The sequence below is a fragment of the Telopea speciosissima genome, chromosome 10 (assembly GCF_018873765.1).
Source record: "Telopea speciosissima isolate NSW1024214 ecotype Mountain lineage chromosome 10, Tspe_v1, whole genome shotgun sequence".
NCBI lineage: Eukaryota > Viridiplantae > Streptophyta > Magnoliopsida > Proteales > Proteaceae > Telopea > Telopea speciosissima.
In genome coordinates this window covers 1,069,577-1,090,973 of record NC_057925.1, presented here as the reverse complement: position 1 = coordinate 1,090,973, position 21,397 = coordinate 1,069,577, and the positions used below count along the sequence as shown (strand labels likewise).

Genomic DNA, 21,397 nt, shown 5'->3' with positions numbered 1-21,397 from the left:
CTCTCCAGGTTCGAAGGAAGTCTCCCCTTGCCCTTGAAGAACCTCTGCAACCTCGTTGTCGAACTTTTCGGCTTGCCGGAGACCCAGCGGAAGTCAGGTTCGAGCCCTCTCTGTGTGTGTGTGTGTTTTCGTTGTTTGACGATGTGTGTATCAATGTTTGATTAAACGTGGAATAGATTATTATGTCCCCTTATTTTCTGTTCATGGTTTTCCTGTGATAAAAACTGGAAACTCAAGGCAGTTTAATGGCGTTTTAATTTCATCTACAAATTATATATTTTATTTGCGTTATTTCCCCTTATTTTCTGTTTTTAGGGTTTCATTTAATTTTAGGTCAAGACCTGAAATCAGTTTTTAAGTTTTATGAATCCATTGTTTGTCTTATTCTTTGCAGCTTTGGTAATTTAATCTCTGTTTTTTTTATCCTGGATGATTTTCTATTTTGTGTATAACATTAGATAGGCGATATGCGTGTTCATTTCTTATTTCGTTTTGTTATAGTACTTATGATAGTAGTGGTGGTGGTGGAGGTTTGAGCTCAAATTTTCACTACCAACTATTAATACTCATTGATACTTGCACTGCACTTCATCTACTATCATAAGCAAGTTCAAAATCCTTTTTTCTAAATTCAATTTTCTTCCAGTAAAGTATCTGTTTCACTTACCCTTAGGTTAAGATTCACACATCATGTAGATAGTAGCAAAGTGATACTTGCCTTGTATAATCGTTGATGTTGATGCTACCCAGCTGAACAATAATTGGAAGAGGTTGTGTATGCATAATCACAACACAATATGAAATTTATATGTGAGAGCTTTGTACCCTTGATTTTTAGTTAGCATAATGGAGTGACTCAGAATTTCTTGTAATCTTTACATACTGTTAGGGTGTTTTGAAAATAGTTGTATTATGTATTTTCCAGCTCTATTTTTGTCTCATCAAGACAAGGGAACTCAAACTCTTTGGAAAATCGAAGGAGTTTACTGTTTACCCTTGGGTATTAGATTTCATTTGGAATTACAAGTTACAAGGACTTCTAAATGTCAAATAGCCTGATATTCCATTAGATTATTGTCATATTCCTCCCCCCCCCCCACACACACACAACAAAAAAAAATGCTAACTTTTTAAAAAGCTTGAGAATCACAATCAAGCATTTGGAACTGAGTGTTGAGGGAACTAGGTGATAGGTGCTTATTGAGATAGTGTTATCTAGCAGATGTAAACTATGGCATATTTACAACAAGTACGATAATAGTTCTAATTAACTTTGGGGCCATTGAGGTGAGGTAATGGGCAGTCCTACTCATCAATCTCATAATGCATAAGTTCTTGTATGTACTATATATGAGACATTAAGTTGTTGGGTCAGATTCTTATTGAATTTTCACCATACTGCAGAATCAATATGGATAAGATCCAGGAGAATAAGGTACAGAGATTCGAGGAATTCATCGACTGCCGCTTGAAGCCAGATCTTGTCCGTGCCATTGCTGAACGGTATGTTATTTGCATGTGTTTCTGTCGAGCTAGTCTTCTTCTATCCCCATGAAATGAGGGTCTTATCAGCTATATGCACTCATTTCAGTTCCATGATCACTTGTCAGCCTTTGACTGGACATAATCTAACCACTTTAACTGATATTAAATGTCATGGTGATGTGGCGGGGGCATATAACCAAACGACAAACAGATCAGATGATCTTAATTTCTGGATGTATGATGAAATATTGAATGGCCAATGGAAATAAATGCAGCGAAAAATTTAGTTCTAGGATTTTGATAACTCACTTGTGGCTAAATCTTGAGTTGTACAGATAAAGACGGAATTGTCTAATTTGTTTTCACCAAACTGACAGTAGATTCTAAATTGTAAGACAATGTTATGAAATCTGGTCTGGATGCCCCAGGAACAAGGACACTTTATGAATCTCTTCTTAGGAATGGTCATCTCCCACTATCAAGGAGGAAACTATCCTCCTCTGAGCAACCTCTTCTTATTTGAGTGCACACCTGAGGGAGGCGTTGGATCATGAGGTCCTCGTGACAGGTTCTCCACATTGGGCACTTTTTTCTGTAATGTAATTTATGAATTTACCCATCTTAGGTTACTGTAATGTAAATATAAGGTGGTGGTTAACAAACTACAGACTAACGGATTGGTCTTATTTTGCAGAGACAAGGTTTTTGAGCAACAGAAAGTTTTGTGTCCTTTCAAATATTTTCTTTTATTATTCTCTTCGGATTTGGAACATTGGATGAATTTCTTGCTTACCTTACCTCTTAATCAACAAAATACTTTAGTACTTGTGATCTTAAATGGTTCTTTACATGTACTGAATTCTTTGATATTTCTTGATGAGCTCATGGTGGAGCCGTTTCATAATAATGGATTCCTATTATACATCTCTGTTGTTTTGACTTAATTCCAAACTCTACTAGCTTAGACCTAAGAAGGTATATAGAGAATCTGGAGAAGAATGGTGTGACTAGCCTCCGTACTTTGGTCAACGTTGGTTCCGAAGTGTATATGCAAGCTGATGTGTATGTCTTTGAAACTCTTATTCTGAGCATCTTGCTGTTGTTTAACTTGAATATCTATGCAGTAGGTAGTTATGCATGCTCATGCTCATATGTATGTATTCTTCTTCCACAACAACCCCCCTCCCCAAAAGAAATAATGAAAAAAGAGTACCTGCATACACAATGCATATAACGCACACAGATTTTCTGTTTTGGAGATGATCTCTCTCCATGATAGTTCAGTTCAGATGTAGGGTGACTCTTAATGTATTAGGACCTTAATCAGTTCATCGTGCCTGCCATACCTCTTGTAGAGGTTTTGTTGTTGTTGTTGTTGATGTTACTACATTGTACTTCTATTTTCTTTAGTCAGTACTTATCAAAATATAAATAAAATAAAAGAAGGTACATGCATGCACACACACACAAGCCTGTGTGTAATGTCTGTTAAAACAATTACAAAGTGTTGGTTAGTTACGGAGTCTTATTTGACAACTATCTTGAATTTATTACCATTTATAATTTAATTTGCTGGGTGTACTGGTCATTGAGTAGAGGCTTTGAGCAGTGTGATTGGTGGTTCTCTAAGTGATTTTAGGTGGCAAACATAGCTGCTATTATATATTCTTTTGCCTTTCCTGTGTTGCTGCAGGCCAGATACACGGCACATATTTGTGGACATTGGACTGGGCTTCCATGTAGAGTTTACCTGGTCTGAAGCTTTGGAGTTCATATCAAGAAAGGAAGAAAGATTAGACAGGTATGAACATTTCCTTCTTAGTTATGTTAAACACTTTATTGATGTTGAAACCTTTATGCAGAGAACATGGAAATAAAAACAACCTAGAAAAATTTGCTAGAAATTAGCAAAAGGATAGAAGATAATGAGAGTGGTTGAAGTTTACCCATCACATTTTAAGATCTTGAGATATAACCAAGGTTTTAAATTCCAAGGACTTTCAGGATTTTGCTCTGATTTTGAGGGTGACCCAGAATGAAATATGTATGGGTAGGAATATCTTAAATGCCAATAAAATAAGAGAAGTATAGGAGTAATAGGAAATAAGGGAGATAATAGACATAAAAAAGCAGTATGACTTATTTGTTTATTTATTGATGCTCATGTTTGGTCATACCTATTGATTGGTAGAAAGATCAGGAGAAATAGGAAAGAAGGGATAAAAAATTATAGGATATTATCAACTTATTGATTTATTTTCTTCTAACATCTCATTGGAACTCCTGAACCAAATCAAATTTCTGGAAAAACAATTCCAGGCCAGATTGAAAATTTTCTCATTACCATTGAGTTTTTCGAAGTGGCTATGCACATAGAGCAAGTTATCTTCATTTAAGATTATATGTTCACTTTGTAAACACCCCCCCCCAAAAAAAAAAAGAAAAAGATTATATATGTTCATGGATAAGAACAATATACTTCGATGACAGGCTTCTTAAAATTTTTTTTTTTTTAAAAAGAATTCCTTAATGTTTTTTGGAGGTGGGGGGTAGCTATTCTGTTGCATGAATGGACACTGCACAGTGTTCCTGTTCTTGTATCAAACCATTATTGATACTTAGTTTGACACTAACCTAGACTGATAGCTTAGAAGATACTAAAGACAATATATTAATGCCCCCCCCCCCCCCCCCCCACAGTCAATTCCTTCACTGCATATGGAAAATGTAACTCCTCTCTCTTTCTCTCTCCCCCCCCCCCCCCCCCTTTGGTATGCTTTACTAATTGGTCTATTGAAATCTGTGACTGAAAAATGTCTTCACGTGCATTATGCAGGCAGATCGAGGAGTATACACAACTAATTGCATCTATCAAAGCCCAAATCAAGATGGTATGCTTAGAATCAGTAATGATTGCATTTTGTTGCTTATATTTCATGTGACAAGATTAGAATCATGAACTAGTTCAGGTGCTTCTGCCCAATATCTATAGTTTGGAGCTCTAAGAAGTGGCAGAAATATACTTGGGAGTTCTCTTGTTGGATGAGGAAGCTATCTAGGGTTGCTTTAATTTTCCTTGCTTCCCAGGAAATTAAAATTGGGAAGTATGGGGTTTCATCAGAGGATCATATTTGGAATATCCAAGGGGTGTGACCCACTGGCAATTATTTATGTGGTCAACATCTCGTAGTTGAGATTGGGGCGATCACCTACCTAAGATAACTCAGACTGTATTGAGTTGAACTTCAGCTCAATGTTAGGGTTCTGGGCTTTGGACATAGGGGGGGGGGGGGAGTTATAGGGTAGTGAGGTAAAAGCCTTACCCTCTGGCATATGGCCTTGAATCCAGTCTGGAAACCCGTGGGAGGGTTGTTTGTACTTCCTACTCTTCCCCCTTCCCCCTCCCCCTCCAAAGAAAAAACAAAAGAAGCTACTCCTTTTGCTAGATTGAATTGATTGCCATGGTTATATTGCAGGTCTATGAAGGTATTCGAGAGTTGCTCCAACTTTCAGCAGATAGATCTTAATGGTATCTTCAATACTATTTCTAACTTTTTTTTAGCCTGTAGAAGGGGGTTGATCCCCACATTCATGTATATAACAGCTGACTTCTCATTATGTTGATGCATACCTCCAGGAAGAGTGACACTCCAATTATACTTTTATTTGTGTGAAAAACTGTTTATTTACAGTAGGTGAAATTGTTTTCCTACTAATTGGAAGAGAAAAGTAAATGATCCGCAGCCTTCAGCACTAAAATCCAACACGTGTACACATAGACCAGCTGGCATCATGGTTCAAGTATATGGAATTAGAAATGGGATTTGCCTCCACCGGTTCTGATTGGAATCGGATCAAATTAGACATGGGATCAAACTCCACTGATTTGCATTGGAATCGAAAAGTAAAAATATCCCAAAATTTGTATTTTTTGTAATTTTTTATTAGGAATCTTGCTACAGGAGCCCAGTTGGTTTGGGTGCACGCTAAAACTCGATAAGTTGGTTGTACCAGACTTTGGACAGCCTTAAGAATGCAGGTAGTAATGGTGGAGCCAAATTGGAACATTGATTTGGCGGCACGCTAAAACTGCCTTGATCGAAATTGGGCAGGAATGCTGTAGGTTCAGCAGGCTTAGCACTGACCCTAAAATGTCTCTATTCCAGATTTCTAACAAGATGAAAGTGTAAACAATCTGAGCCCAAACCAAATCCAATCCGGCTGTACATTGAAACATTGAACATGGAAGGTGGTTGGAAGACCAGCGATGGAATTCTCATTCTCTTTTGACGTATTTGGACTCTCGCCGAGGAAAGCTGCAAACCCATTTCCTCTGCTCCTGTAAACTTAAATGTAGTAGGGGTAGAACTGGGCCATGCTGGGCCTGGTTGTTCGGAACCCCAGCCCAACCTTGGGTACCCCTGGCTCAGTACAAGCCCGTCTTGGCCTGATTTCAGGCTGGGATCTCAGCCCAGGTCCAGACATGCCAGGTTTATCTCAGCCCAGTTCAGCCTTAAAATCATTGTTGGAGCAGGCTGGGCCTGACTGACCCTAAAGGGTAACACCTATTACGGATTGATATGTCATCTGGGTGGTTGTTATTCTGCAAATCCTGTTATAATAATACCTCGAACAAAAGATGTCATGAGTCACAATCCTGTTCAACCCAGAGCTCACAATGGAAATCAAGTAACCATGTAGGTTTTTATTCCATTACAAAGTAATAACTAACGTAGTTGTTTGAACTCTTCAGCTAGAAAAGTGGAAAGTGAGGTATTATTACAGTACAGAAGTGAAAAACATGTAGGAGACGAGGAACAGTAAGAACAAGGAGGAGCAAAAGAAAAGCGTTGCGAGAGCCCTGCAGATGTTAGACTTGAAGAGAGTAGATCTGGTCTGCAGTCGATGCGTAGAAAAGAACGAGAACTAGCCAAAACTTCAGATTACACAAAGATCATGAAGGCGAAGAGTGAGAATAGGCCAAACTGTCTTACACATCATTGACCGAGCCTTCCTAGCTAAGGAGTTAGCTATATTGTTTATTTCCTTTAGAAACATGGTAGAAGGAGCAACTTAAGAAGTAAGAGGGAAAATGTATAATATCTTTTAATGTTGCAAAAGCTTCAACTAGGCCAGTCCATTAGATGGATGAAGATGCCGAATTAGTTCCTGATTATCAGATTCAACTAAGATATTGTTATAACATTCTACAATCACATATAGAAGGTTTGATCGAACTGCAAGAGCTTCTCCAACAAGGATGGAATGGAAAGAACCTGGTTCTGAGATAGCTAGCACTTGAATTCGAGCATGATCTCGGAGGATGAAGCCTGTTCCGCCATGAAATTGATTACGAGTGCAACATCAGAAGTCATCTTGTAAACTTCCTTGGGAGGGACGGATCCATCTTGCTTTGGTATGCTGGTCATTGCACCTAGAGGACTTAAGTGTATGGAAATGGGACATCGTTTTTTCGAGTGTTCGCCGGAGATTCGATGCACAAGCTCATTTCGTTGATCCTGTAGAAGGAGAGAGGATGATTTGGTTGATATAGAGGGAGATCTAGTTTATGATGATGATGGTGGTGATGAACACGAAGAGGGAGAACTGGAAGGATATGGGAGCTAATTGACGATGTTTTTAGTGATTATTAACTTGTGTTTGTTGATGAAAAATCCAAAGTATGAAAGGTCAATTGGTATCCTCTTAAACATCAAAAAGTTGTGGGGAAGGCAAGTCCAAACAAGTGGATGAAGTTGCTAAGCAAGCTTCACAAATTGGAAGATCAAAATTAAGCTTGGACGACATTGGTGGCATGAAGTAGAGAAGTCTACTTGAAGATGAAGCTTCACTTCTGTAAGACCAAGTGAAAGCGCTTCAGAGTTTAAGTGGCTAGAACATCTACAAGTATTCATCATTAGTGTTGAAAAGTTGGGAAATAGTTTAATCTTATAATGTTTTTATATTCTGAAGTTGTAAGTAATTCTCATAGCTCTTAAACCCATATGACTTAGCCTCATAAGTGCCCAAACATGTCTTAGACCTTGTTTGGTTGCATTCTGCGGAAACGTTTATGCTGTTTTGTGTTTTGTGAGAATGAAATGGGAACAAAAATGCATTTTGCCAATCTGGTTCGTTCTTCTGATTTGGCAAAACGAACCGGAAGAAAGAACAAAGTTGAACGAAAAATAGAACTTGTTCCTAACAAATACACAAGCCTCTTCAAGGGTTCAACTTCGCATAGAGCCATACCCAAATCTCTTTGCTTCAACCTCGAGCAGCAGCCGCTGCAACCATCAAAATTGATGCCGCCATTAGCTGTTGCGGTTTTGGGTTTTGGAAGGGAAAACGCAGAGCAGATTTGACTATGTGGTAAAATTCTCTCTTCTCTAGGATTGATTCTCACTCTCAGTCTCAGATCTTCTTTTCAAATTCTAGACCGTAAGATGATCCAAAGCCGCAGCAATGAGCACTATCAACAATAAATAAGGCCGGGAAAAATGGAGGGAGGTGAATGTTCGACTCCACAGCCGTTCAGATGGAATAGCCCTGCACATTTATCTATTGTTGCTATCATTACTTCCCATTTCGGAGATTTCTCTTGAATTTATTGAAAAATGGTATCATATAATCTCATCATTTGCTTTATGCAAAACTTGTATCTGGCTGGAACACATAACTAAACTATACAATCAAAAGTGAGAAGGTAATATTCGCATGAAGCGGACGGAGACCTCTCTTTATCCGCCTTCGGGCTTTGAAAAAAGGGCTTCGTACCATCAATCATATACAGATGGATTGATTGACTCGTGGTTAGTAGTGTATGACGAGCAGACCAAATGCCTCCCTCGGCCTCCCGGCTGTAAGTCAGCTAGAAAAGGGACTTGCCTTTTCCGTCCGAGCCCCGCCAAAGTAGTTGGTATTCCCTTCATTCATTAAAAGACAAATATACCCCTGTTCAAACTAAAATATCCCTAACAACCGATGCTCTTGCACCTAAAAGTGTGAGCATATGACCAAAGACGATGTCTTTGAGATTTTTCAACATTTTCATGCTAAAGTTGAAAGGGAAAGAGGAAAACCTTTAAAGTGTATTCTCCCCTATAGATTAAGCGCTGGTGGGGAATATACTTCGAAGCAGTTTTTAAAAAAAATTGATAGTTATTGCATCAGACATAAGAAGACTGTTCCCAATACACCTCAGTACGGGATAGACCTCAACAGAAAACTGAAGAGTAATGGCAGCAAGTGATTGAGTTCAATAGTTCCTCATATCAAATTCACTCGTATAGGCTCATATGATGGTTATATGGGAAACAAATTTTTAAGTTAAGATAACAAGGGATAGATCCATAATTTTAGCCTTGATGTAAGGTAGAAGATTCTCTAAGCAAGTGGCATAAGGGAGCACGCCAATGATTGGAGCATGTTTTGGTAGTCCTGCTGATTTAGCACTCATCCGTATGCAGGCTGATGCCACTTTGCCTGCTGCTGCACAACGGTGGCATTACAAAAATGCATTCCATGCATGAACTATCCCACATTGTTGGAGATGAAGGAGTTCTGGCACTCTGGAAAGGAGCAGTGCAGGTCCTACTGTAGTAAGGGCTATGGCATTGAATATGGGCATGCTCGCCTCTTATGATCAAAGTATTGAGTTTTTCAGAGACTCCCTTAATTTCGGTGAAGCTAGTACAATAGTGGGTAAGAATACTTCACCAGATCAATGATTGTAACATTTTGAAATTCATAACATCTCAATAGTCTGGTAGTGTGAGTAGTGGGTAAGATAATTCATTCTTTTGATAAACTGTAATGACTCAATCATCTCCTCGGTGTGCTTTTGGGTTGATATCTGTTTTATTTTAATTCATAAAGAAAAAGATGTGTAAAAAATTGCCCCGAATTTTTCTCTCCTTTGTCTTCTAGGGGGATGAACCTCAACTCTAATAAGGTTAACTGTTTTCTTTCCTTCTGCAGGAGCAAGTAATGTTTTAGTTTTGATGCTAACTGCTTTCTTTCTTTTTGCAGGAACAAGTGCTGTTTCTGGATTCTTTGCTGCAGCCTGTAGTTTACCATTTGACTTTGTGAAAACTCAAGTACAGAAAATGCAACCTGATGCCAACGGGAAGTATCCGTATACTGGATCTTTGGACTGTGCAATGAAAACTCTGAAAGCAGGAGGACCTTTCAAATTCTACACAGGGTTTCCTGTCTATTGTGTTAGGATTGCTCCCCATGTCATGGTATCTCTCCCCCCTTGTGTGTGTGTGTGTGTGTGTGTGTGTGTGTTGTCTTGAGAATTCTAATTTGTTATACTTCCAATATAATGCTTGTTCCTTCTGGTTTTGATCATTGGATTTTGTTTCACTTTGTTGCTTTATGAAAGAGAGTTATATTGACTGTGACTATCGGATATTTTTCTGCAGATGACGTGGATATTCCTGAACCAAATTCAGAAGTTTGAGAAAACAATTGGATTGTAGAATACCAAGTACCAGAATTTTGCTTGGGGTTAGAGCATCAGTCACTACAATAAGATTTTTTGCCTTTGTACTGTTAGTGAGGGCTGGTTTTGACGGCTTTGGCAGCCCTCAACTATTGCTTTATTTGCTGCCAGAAAGTTTAGCAAAATTGACTAGAATACAGGGTTAATAATCATTGGAGCTGTATCACAAACAATTGTTGCTGATTTTTTTTTCTTTCCCTTTTTTAATTTCTGCAGAATTGTGGGTAAGAATATTTTTTCAGTGTAGCTAAATTGTTGGCCCATGAAGGTGGTCATGTTGCTTTGATGTGAGAGAACTCAAAACATTCCATTTATGTTATAGGTAAAGAACCCATCATTTGCTTAAGATGCAGGTTTCTGTTTGCTGCCTTTTGCAATCAATATATGTCTATCTTTTGAACCTGGGAAATCAATTCTGACTGAATGTTGGAGAATTTAGGTGTCATGGTGTGAGCAGAAAGGGCCTGATAAAGCCCTTTTTATAGATGGAGGAAATTAAAGCGGACCTATGAAGGTGTGGTTTTGTTGCTTAGATTTGAGAACTCAAATCATTCCATTTTATGTTATAGGTGAAAGAAAAATCATTTCTTTTTACACATGGTCAAGAGATTCTCACACTTTGACTTTTTTGGATGTGAATGTAGGGGCAGTGGGAGAGAGAGAGAGAAGAGGTGAATTTTATACAATAAGGGGAAGAGAAGGAGAGAATGATCTTAATTTGATTGTCTTCACGGTGGGTGAAGAAAAACTTTGTCCAATTAGAAATGCAAAACCTATCTCACATTACCATATATCCATTTATTTTCCTGCACAACCCCAAGAAAGTGTTGTAGACATTACACAGAAATGCTGTGTCTGTTATCCTAAAACCATTGTCGTAAAGTCTACAACATAATTTGACACCTCTTAGGGTAAAGAAATGATTTTCAAAAATCTAGGTAATGTGATAGTGATTAATCATTATATTATTACAAAAATGTCATTTGTATGCACATTTCTATTTTTTTCAAGTATATATGTAAAATGATAAGATTGTTTTTCATTGCAAACAAAAAAAATTGTGTTAAAAAGGTGAAAAAAGGGTTATGGAATACTAATCGGTGCTATACCTGGGTGTGTACCTGCACCTAGACACTGTCTAGCACAAAAAGATCGGTACTGCCCTTGGTCCTTTTTGCCTTTGCATGGGGTAGCTTTGGTCCTTCCGTGTTGGGTTGTGTTTGAGCGCAAATACACGCTCAGGCACAACACCGGTTAGTGTTCTTTCTCTCTGAAAAAAATAAAGGTACAAATTATTTGACAATTTAAAAGAATATCAATAAGAAATTATTTTTTTGAGAGTAGTGGGCAAAAATATTCGAAGATCTAGTACAGAAATCAAAACAACGAAGCGTACAAGTTTTTTTTGGAAAAAAAAAATGTTTGAACCTCTAGAGCTTGCATGTGCTTTTGTCAATGGGAGGGCATGCACAACCATCGTTGGGAGTGCATGCACAAGTATTACCGTCGATAGAATTTCCACCTTTCCATGGGAGCAGTGTAGTACTTTCGGGCATTTTCGTCTCTAGACACAGGAACCACGCGGTCTACAATATTTTTCTTTACCCAACAAAGATTTTGGAGGAGTATAGGATTAATTAAAAAAAATAAAAAACTGCCTGATCACGACCGTCTATTTTGTAGACTTCTCCCCCAGATATGGTCAAGAGAAAGCCCGGCTGGACTTGGATTCGCAAGTCACAATCCAATAATCCATGGAAATGTGAAGCTTCATGAGTCTGCTGTGACTCCTGTGAGGCGTGAGAGTCTAATCTCATCCCCATTTACCCAAATAAAGTGATATACGATAAAAATGGCTGCAAAGGGCACTGTTAAGGCGGTTGCTCTCATCACCGGTGACAACAACATCAGAGGTTCTCTTCAGTTCCTCCAGGAACCCCCAACGGTCTCTCGCTCTCTCTCTCTCTCTCTAAAACATTAACATGGGTTGGGAATTGGTTGATCAATTAGTGAATTCTCTCTCTCTCTCTCTCAGAAATCAACATCGACTGGGGATTTATAATCTGTTTGTTTGATTGAATACAGGAGCTACTCATGTCAAAGGGAAGATCACGGGCCTCTCTCCAGGTCTCCATGGTTTCCATATTCATCCCCTCGGTGACACCACCAATGGCTGCAATTCAACTGGTGAGTCCTTCTCTGTTTGCGTTATCCCCTGTTAATTACCCTCCATCAATCGTGACTTCTTCCCGTTTCTCCTTTCTTCCTGACTTCCAATGGATGTTGGATGTGCTTACCCATCATGCTTCTGGATTGTGATCAATTGAGGTGGGTTTTTCGTGGCTTTCGTTCTACTGAGTGCTGTCCCTTTGCTTCAGGCCCACATTTCAATCCACTGAATAAGAGTCATGGAGCTCCTTCTGATCAACACCGGCATGCGGGTGACCTGGGAAACATATTTGCTGGACCTGATGGTTTGTATACTTGTCTTCTATTTTATGTTCTTGCTCTCCTTTCTTGTTTGGGGTTCTAGTTTTGTTTCTTATTTTATAAATCTGAATGAAGCTGGATTTCTGTCTTCTAGGAATTGCTGAGGTCTCCATCATGGATATGCAGGTAACTTGAACTGCTACTTCAACTACTTCCTTCAAATGAGCATCTTATTCTTGTCAATAGCAATTGGTATGCTCAAAAGATGATTTCCCCTTTCTTTGTGAATTTTTAGATTCCTCTAAGTGGTCAGCATTCCATACTGGGAAGGGCAGTTGTTATACATGCTGATCCTGATGATCTTGGTAAAGGTATGAATTCTCACCTTCATTTCAAGTTCTTTCTATGCCTTGCTGAAATATTACACGCTCCCTAACTAAAATCTCTTAGGTCTCGTCTGGCCAATTCTCATATTACTAGATAGAAAGACAACAGAAAACCTTGAGACATGGTGGTGCATTACAAAGTGGTTTAGGTTGGGTAAACAACAATTCTGACTGCCTATGAATCATTAAAGTTCAATTAATCCATCATTTTATCATTTTCTTTGAGTTCACACAACAAGGCAAATTTTTATGAACTTTTCATAATTTTGGCTATATCTGAGCTGCCCTTGAGTATCAAACAGTGTGCGAGCAAAATATTAACCTCTTAACATATCCAACAATGGCAAAAAAATGAACCTCTTGACCTATTCTACCATTAGGATGTAAACCATAGCTCAGGATTCTCGGTAGATAAAAATGTAAACTAAGACTTGACTGCAAATTAAGTGTTCACCACTTTGGACCTGGTTCGGCCCCCCATTCATTTGATTCATTTTTTCCAGGGTTTTGATATATCAACCACAAGTGTGGTTGGGGACTAATTCAAAGAATAATGGAAGATTTTTCTGTGGAAAGGTAATGGCCTAGTTCTTTTTGCAAGCTTCCTTTCTAAGGGATGTCCAAAACTCAGTTTTTAGGGACTGTCCCTGGCTATGCTGGATGTGCCCTATTGCTGGAATTATTGGAGATCAAGCGGGTGCTTTGCTAGAAATTTTGTATTTAGGGACTTTATGGTTGTCCGATATATTGAAACAATTTCAATCTATTGGTCTAGTTGAGGGATCAAGGGTGAATATAAACCGAGGGAATGGACAAGTTGATGTCAAGTTCAGTGGTGTGAGATGTCAAGAGGGATATGGAAGTTTCAGCATTGATGAGTCGGCGGGTGTTTGGGGGCACCACTAGAGCAGAATGTTGAAATAGTAATGCTACATTATTTAAGAAATAAATGAATATATATAGTAAAAATCTGAGTAATGAACAGCAAATAAGAGAAAATAATAATAATAATAACAGCAGATAAAAGAGTTTGCTTTGTCTTGTGAACTCAGTTTCTGTCAGTTGCCATTAAGATGAGGATTTTCCTTCATTCAAGCAGTATAGTACACTGTTTCTTGGCCATCAATCATTCATACTGAACAATATACCCAAAGATAATGACGATGAAGGCCATCAGGGCGGTTCCCATCAAAGCAGCCCTTGGTCCGGTGATATTTCATGTTATCAGGCTTTGTGATTTGAACTCAATTGGTAGTGTACTAGCCTAGTGTCGAGGTGAGATCAACCTGCAGCTAAGATGACATAGCCTTTGGGGATCATGAACTTGTTTCTCCTAGAACTCCTAGTGTAGTGTGACCATACTGTGCTGATTGGGCTCTACTTTTGAACTAGTTGACGGATTCAATTCAGGTAGATCCCTTGGGTTAATGAAGTCACTGACTATGGTACAAGGGAAGCTCACTGTCCTTGTTGTGGCATTCATAAACCAACACCGGATCCTTTGTAGTTGAGAATCATGGAACTTTAGAGCATTTACTGATAGATGGCACATAATTCATATGTGCTAAAACACATACTCAGCTATTTTATTTGCTTGAAGCAAAGTAAGATCTTAACTTTTGTTTTTAGAATTGGTCTTAACTATTTATATCTCCTGATTCTTTTATGCTACAGGTGGGCATGAACTTAGCAAGACAACTGGGAATGCTGGTGCAAGAATCGGATGCGGTAACTCCAGTCTGAACCCACTATTATAACATACCGTTGCTTCATTTTTTTTTTCTGTTGAGGAACCTGGGTATTGGTAATAATCTAAAATGTATACTATTTCATATGGTATGCATGGACAAGGGAGAGAAAAACAACCATTTTATGGCCCTTGGAGTTTTCCTCGGCCAGACACCACCTGCACTGGATAGTTCGAACCACAGAATCTTGCATTTTCTCCGAACTTCGTGATAAAATATTTTGGTCCAGAGGTTTTAGATTGAATGGATCCAATAACCCAAGACAAGTGACGTATGGAGGAAATGTTCAATGCCAACTTCTTGGATGTGGGCCAAATGTACAGCGATGGCAGTACCGAACCGTTTCTATGTTCTGTTTGATTTCGCCTTAACAGATCCAATCTGGCTTATATATGGAGGAATCCAAAATACAATATTAACACTGCATTGCTTTCTGGCAGGTATCATTGGGCTTCAGTCAGCTGTTTAGCTGTGGTCTGTTGCATCCAAGACTGGATATCTAGAAATGCGGTAGATTTGGTGTGGAAGTACTTGTCCCTGTTCTAGATTTCCTTCAGAAAAAGTTAAGGGCATGTCATATAGGATTCCTTCTTTTTTCTTTCTCTAATGGTTATGGCACAGTCCTTGTCAAAGTTTTCAAGATCGCAATGCAGAACAGAGCGAGCAACTGTATGATCATTGACGGGTATTTTTTGATGAAAGTGTATTCACACAAATCACACACCAATATCAAAAGGTTAACCAATTTTTAGAACCGTAGAATGGCAAATATACACACACCATATTTACACAACCGATGTGGGGATTTGATGGTTTATTTATGTACAATATTTTGGCTTCATCTAAACTATCATGTGTCATTAAAAGTGTGTGCAAATCAGAAAATCCCAACCCTAAAATACCAAAAATAATCTACTAAGACAGTCAAATCATAAATATACTAGTCTTCCCAAAATCTCAGCAATTTTGTAATAAAACATGTTACAGATGCACATATTACTCAAGAATAATATGCAAAGTAATACATAAATTACTGTTACCTCAGTGAAAATTGCACCAAAAAGTGCAACCTAGCTGGCTAGAATGTTCTTGTAGGTTTAGGTTAGTAGCTCATAGAATCCCAAAAGAAAGGACTTTTGAGTTTTGAGTCTTTGGCTACCTCTTGCCTTTTAAAAGGCAGTCTTGGCCTCCTAAGGCTACGTAAAGGTACATAAATGAAAGGAAAAGCCTATATAAAAATAAAAAATTAGAATACAAAAGCAGAGCCCCGGTTACACTAAAGGAGTTCTTGTATCCCCAGAAGTTTTTTTTTTTTTTTGGTAAAAAGGCATCCAAAGAAGATTTATGCTGTGTTTGGTATGTATTCTAAGTTGATTTCGCATTCTCGAATGATAAAAATAACTGTTTGGACATCGTCTGGTGTGGCAACAAATGTTGACATGTGGTCAGGGTGCCATTCAAATAACGTCCATGAGTGGAGGAAAACTTTCCCATTCACTATAAGGGGAAATGATGATGTGGCAATTATGACGATTGTATATACCATAAGTAGTCGTGTATTGATATGTATTTTCACCTGAAAAAAACGCAGCCCATCTTCATTGTGTCATGAGGAAATGATGATGTGGCAATTATGATGGTTGTATATCGACTTGGCTCCTGTCTTATAGTGGCGAGAGCTAGAGCGTCCAACCCAGCCAAACCACCTGAAAGCAGGGGGTGGGGTGGTCATTTCACATGTAGGGTGCAGGTGGGACCCACCTATGGAATGACCACCCCAACCCTGTTTTTGCTATGGTTTGGCTGGGTTGGACGATCCAGTTCCCGCCACTGCAGGACAGGAGCCTTTTTGGGTTGTATATACCATAAATAGTCGTGTATGTATATGTATTTCCATACATGCCCATGGACGCATATGCTATGGATTATATATGTGTCCATTTAGAGACCGAACCAAAATCCTGACCGAACATGATTGAGAAAACTGAAACTAGACCAATAAAATTCTTTATTAGTATAGTTTTGGTTTGGTCTAACCGATAAAATCAATAATTCTTATTTTTATTTATGTATATCATTTGGTTATAAATAATTATACCTGGTAAAAATCAAGATATATGTTGCACCTAAACATGTAAGAACTCAATTTAAGGTGCCAATTAAAATCCACAATTAATTATATTGATTTGTATACATTATTAACCAATAAAAAAAATGAAAGCAGATCGATCGATAATCTAGAATTGACTAAACTTCTTGTACACCTCCTGAGGTTTTTTCACCTATTATGAAACCCCAAACTTTTATAAAACATGATTTACAGACCTAGATAATGGACGGCTGATATCAGCAGGTCATAAATGATTAAATGGCAATCATGGTTCTTACATTGAGTCATTTTTGGTAATGAACATATCAACCTCAGGATGATCTTTCGCTTTACGCACAACTTTTATTCTGTTCCAAGTAGTGATGAGAATCTTTATCCCCTCCAGTTTCTTGTCCGGCCCAGTTTCCAAGTTTCTCTAACAAGGAATTGGAATGACCACCGTACCCCTGCCTGAACACTCTACCCGGATGGGGTCCACCACCCCCTATTAGAGGAACTAAAGAACTAGGAATAATTATCACCTCCAATTCCTTCGATTTCCTCTAATTGGAATTCATAGATTAACGATTCAGGGAACTAGGTCGGGCAAGGATTTGGAGGTGATAATTTTTTAATAGTGATGATAGGTTATTCATAGACTAAACCTGAATTTTTTTTTCTCATGGTTTCTCTTTGGTGAACCCTGTTAGACATGATATGGATTAGATATATGCCACGTGGAGAGTGAGATGGCATATCTAGAGAGTCTCCCACCATGTGAATGATTGAAATTCTAAACAGTACTCTTTTACTCAAGGTTATAAAACTCGAAATTACAATAAGAATTGAGTTCAGCCGATTCCAATCTGATTTCATTCCGAATCGATCATAATTGGTTAGGAATCAGCTCATATTCCCTTTGAACCCTAGAAACAGGGTGTGAATCGGGAATTTTGAAACGAGAGGAATCGAGATTGACCTAAATCAATACCGACCTGAATCAACCCAATTGATTCCATATTTGGAAAGAATAAAAAACAAGCATAGGATGGTATTGCTTTTTAGGAAGGCATATCAATCATGCCAGGAATTTCTCAACGCTTTATTTCCCTCGAGCTGATCATTCTCGCCCTCTGACTCATCCTCCCCAATCGTGATTAGGTTCACTTTAACAAAAAGAATACTACCTAGTAGTACTAAAGACGATAGCGAACTAGGTACTAAGTTCGAAAAAATGATGCGGTCTAAGTTCAAAAAAATGATGCGGTACAGGGAAAAAACATAGAGCTAGGTACTTGCGGTCTGGTCCACTCGTCGATCATCCAGCGAACTCTATTTCTTCTGTAAAATGTGAGACTCATCCTCCTCTAACCCAAAATGACAAATAGAAATCAGAAATAAGATTATTATGTAGAAAATATTGAATTATAAAAAAGCTTAATTATAAGAGCAACAAACCTCAATGTTTTCCACATTCAGATCGATCCGTAGTGGCCGCTGTTGAGAGGACGTTGACGCGCTTGCTCCTGTTGTTGGACGTTGAAGCATCACAACTTGTCCTGGAAGCACAGTCTCCCTGCCATCCTTTCTCTTCTTCAAAAACTCACAAAAATATCCAGAGTCAGTCAACTTCGCAAGATGTGTTCACATGTTTTTAACTAGGAAATGTTTTACACGTGTACGTATCTCAAAAAAAAAAAAGGGGAGGGACTAAAGTGATTCAGAATACTTTATGATGGACGCAAGATGTATTTACATGTTTTTAACTAGGAAATGTTTTACACGTGTACGTATCTCCAAAAAAAAAAGGGGGAGGGACTAAAGTGCTTCAGAATACTTTATGATGCACCAGTCAACTTAGCTCGTGGTTTACAGTCTAATTTGAAACTAATAAGAAGAACGTAAAAGAAGAGAACATACAATACACCATAAGCACTACAAATTTGATTACAAAAATGGAACTCATCAAGTGCAAGATACGAGACTGACAGATTGCACTGAAACTTTAGGGGTGGAATCCCCCAGCCCTACGAGCAAAACCAGTAGAGCAAATATTATTTTAATGGGGCTGGAATGGTGCGATGAACAGTTGCCCAGAACAGAGAATCAACCATATGTGGGATTATTCTGGCATTGAAACTTAAGATTATCACTACAATGTAAGATCATTAGACAAATAAATCTCAGATATGAATTTTGGGGGGCAAACCCCATCAGTATATATACAACAGATATGGAGGTGTTATGCCTAGCTGAAAGTTGATGTGACAACTGGGCACTGCCTAGTTGCAGAACATGTTAGATTAGTGTCTTGAAATCTAAAACGAACAATTAGATTAGTGAAGACGTCACCATGCGTGGAACATATCATAAAGCTATATTACAATAAGGGATAGTTTTCTGTATAGGAGTGTGGGCTACATCTGCATTTCTTTGTATCTATCTCTCTTCTCTCCTCTACAAAAGAAGGGATAGAGATGTTTTTTCATATTTAAAAGAGAGAGAGAGACTTGGGAGTGCAGAGTAGGCCACACTCCCGTAAGAAATGCAAAACAGAAAGAATGCTCTTCTTGCGGTGCTTGTTGCGGAGTCAGCTGCTCATGTGGAAGCGGATGCTCTTTCGGCGGTGCTTCTTGCGGTGCTTGTGGAAGAAACTCCGGATTCATCAACTGGCCATATTCAGGGCCAGGACTCACAATCAAACCAGAAAGAAAACTCTCCTGCTGGGAAAATAGACCAAAAGACTCACAATCACACCCGCAATAAACCTCTCCTGCTGGGAGGATAGACCAAAATCCTACCCTAACAACTTCGTGGAAATTAGGGGGAAAGTATTAAAAACAAAAAAACAAAAAATAGCCATTTTAATTTGAAACAAAGTATATTCAAAGATAAATGTAACTTTACTGATCGTTACATAGAAACAAGAACGATTAAATTATACGAGAATTGCAGGAGGAGCAGAATTAAGACGATAGACGAAGTTTGTAAAGCTCGACGCTCACATCACCACCACTTCTAGTAGTCCAATCACCACCACCTCCTCCAGCAGTCCAATTCAAGGGAGCGTAGTTCCCGCTCATCTGATGATGCGGCTGTTGCTGTTGCTGCTGTTGCGCTTGTGGCAACTGAAATCCATAGGAAGGCTGATAGTGAGATGCATAGCTGAGAGGGAGCATCGGTGACGGAGTAGAGCGTGGGACATAGTCACGGATGTGGTTCAGCTTCTGGTTGAGGTAACTGACTAGACCAGAAGACCCATACGCATCAGCCTCGTAGATCAGAGAGTCTACCGCACTTTGTTTATACGCCGAGGGAGTGTTGGCGACACGCCGAGGGAGTGTTGGCGACTACATCGGCCACATAGCTTTCGCCGAATACTTTGTGAACATTGAAAAATTTCGCTGGCTCGTCTGGAGGGAAGTAAGGAGCCAAGATGCAATCTACAGTACATTCCCTCCGAAGAAACTTACACACACCACACGGATGATTGGACGAGGACGTCATCGATTCTGTAATATGTTTATTAGCAGATTTAGAGAAAAAGGTTTCTTCTAGCGTGGAGTCTAAAGCAGAAAGAAAAACTGAGAACATAAAATCGAACCTCTTTGATTTTTCAAGTAGAGTAGAAGCGATAGATTTCTCACCTTCCGCAGGTGAAACTTCAACTGCAAAATCAAAATAAAACTGTAAGAGAAACCAATAGAACAGGAAATAATACTCGAATTGATTGAGATCCTATGTGTTTTATAATCTAAAAGATTCGAAATCTTTTATTTCAGACTTTGGATATCATACGGCTATCACGAATAAAAGAAGCAAAATAAGATTAAATAAACAGTAGAGTAGAAGATCTCTAAGAGAAACGAAGAACAGGAAAGGCTACAAAGAAACGAACAGAACACGAAAACCTAAAACCTAGAAAGAAGCCGAGGATCGAACAATAACAATAACAAAATCTTCTACCTTCGCTTGCGCTGGAGACGATGGATCCCGCTGATGAAATCGTACGGCTATCAAGAATAAAAGATACAAAATAAGATTAAATAAAAAGTAGAGTAGAAGATCTCTAAGAGAAACGAAGAACAGTAAAGGCTACAAAGAAACGAACAGAACACGAAAAGCTCAAACCTAGAAAGAGAACAATAACGAAATCTAAGTAAATCCGTAATGAGCTAACGAAATGAACAGGAAAAGCGAAAACCTCGAAAGAAACCGCATTGATCAAAGTATAACAGACCGCCTTTTATATCTTTGAAAGAACGCTCTGAACGCTCCATCGAATTCTCTAGAATTTTCCGGAATGATTCTAAGGAGATGGTGACACCTGGCCTCGATCTAATAACAGGCCGGGCTTCTTAAGTAGTAGGGTTAGGCCGCGAACCTTAAGCCTTATTGGGTTTTATTTTAAGTCCATAATAGGTTATACAGGTCTTGGGCTAGGCATTTTGGTCTTTTAAGTTGTAACGGAATAATATTACAGCCCCATATTTATATACGAGATTAGTGTTTAGTTTAACTCTAATTCAGTTTTGCTAGTGCCACTATTCAAATCTACGCCAATCATATGTCCTAGTGCCATTAAGATTTCTATTTTGGGTCTAGATTAGAACCCTTTTCCTCTGCTCTAATTATGAAATAAGGGTCTAGTAAGCCTATAAATAAGTAGGGCTGTAATCGGCTCGGATTCACTACTATCCGAATCCGAATCCGAATCCGTTTAACAAATGCACTATCCGAATTCGATCCG

General features: G+C 38.7%; 2 protein-coding genes and 1 pseudogene across 2 annotated transcripts; all 3 read left to right on the top strand.

The window, feature by feature from the left end:
• Positions 1–688: 688 nt before the first annotated feature.
• Positions 689–5,195, top strand: LOC122642540 (protein UXT homolog). The gene is made up of 7 exons (XM_043836047.1): positions 689–769; positions 1,403–1,503; positions 2,180–2,209; positions 2,446–2,547; positions 3,179–3,286; positions 4,322–4,376; positions 4,962–5,195. Exons 2-7 carry the CDS (start codon positions 1,412–1,414, stop codon positions 5,010–5,012), a joined length of 438 nt encoding a protein of 145 aa, XP_043691982.1. The 5' UTR covers positions 689–769; positions 1,403–1,411; the 3' UTR covers positions 5,013–5,195.
• A 3,705-nt stretch (positions 5,196–8,900) lies between these two features.
• LOC122642198 lies at positions 8,901–10,340 on the top strand (annotated as a pseudogene).
• Positions 10,341–11,816: 1,476 nt separating this feature from the next.
• On the top strand, positions 11,817–15,151 carry LOC122642541 (superoxide dismutase [Cu-Zn] 2-like). The gene is made up of 7 exons (XM_043836048.1): positions 11,817–11,932; positions 12,075–12,181; positions 12,373–12,468; positions 12,579–12,610; positions 12,720–12,795; positions 14,485–14,538; positions 14,999–15,151. The coding sequence occupies exons 1-7, from the start codon at positions 11,847–11,849 to the stop codon at positions 15,025–15,027; spliced, it is 480 nt and encodes a 159-aa protein (XP_043691983.1). The 5' UTR covers positions 11,817–11,846; the 3' UTR covers positions 15,028–15,151.
• The last annotated feature ends 6,246 nt before the right edge of the window (positions 15,152–21,397 follow it).

Bases quoted from the DNA above. Each gene is read 5' to 3' on its own strand.
- LOC122642540 (XM_043836047.1), top strand. From the start codon at position 1,412: ATGGATAAGATCCAGGAGAATAAGGTACAGAGATTCGAGGAATTCATC. The intron at 1,504-2,179 runs GTATGTTATTTG...CTTATTTTGCAG, and splicing joins GTCCGTGCCATTGCTGAACG to AGACAAGGTTTTTGAGCAAC. The intron at 2,210-2,445 runs GTGTCCTTTCAA...AAACTCTACTAG, and splicing joins TTTGAGCAACAGAAAGTTTT to CTTAGACCTAAGAAGGTATA.
- LOC122642541 (XM_043836048.1), top strand. From the start codon at position 11,847: ATGGCTGCAAAGGGCACTGTTAAGGCGGTTGCTCTCATCACCGGTGAC. The intron at 12,182-12,372 runs GTGAGTCCTTCT...CCTTTGCTTCAG, and splicing joins CAATGGCTGCAATTCAACTG to GCCCACATTTCAATCCACTG. The intron at 14,539-14,998 runs GTAACTCCAGTC...GCTTTCTGGCAG, and splicing joins TGGTGCAAGAATCGGATGCG to GTATCATTGGGCTTCAGTCA.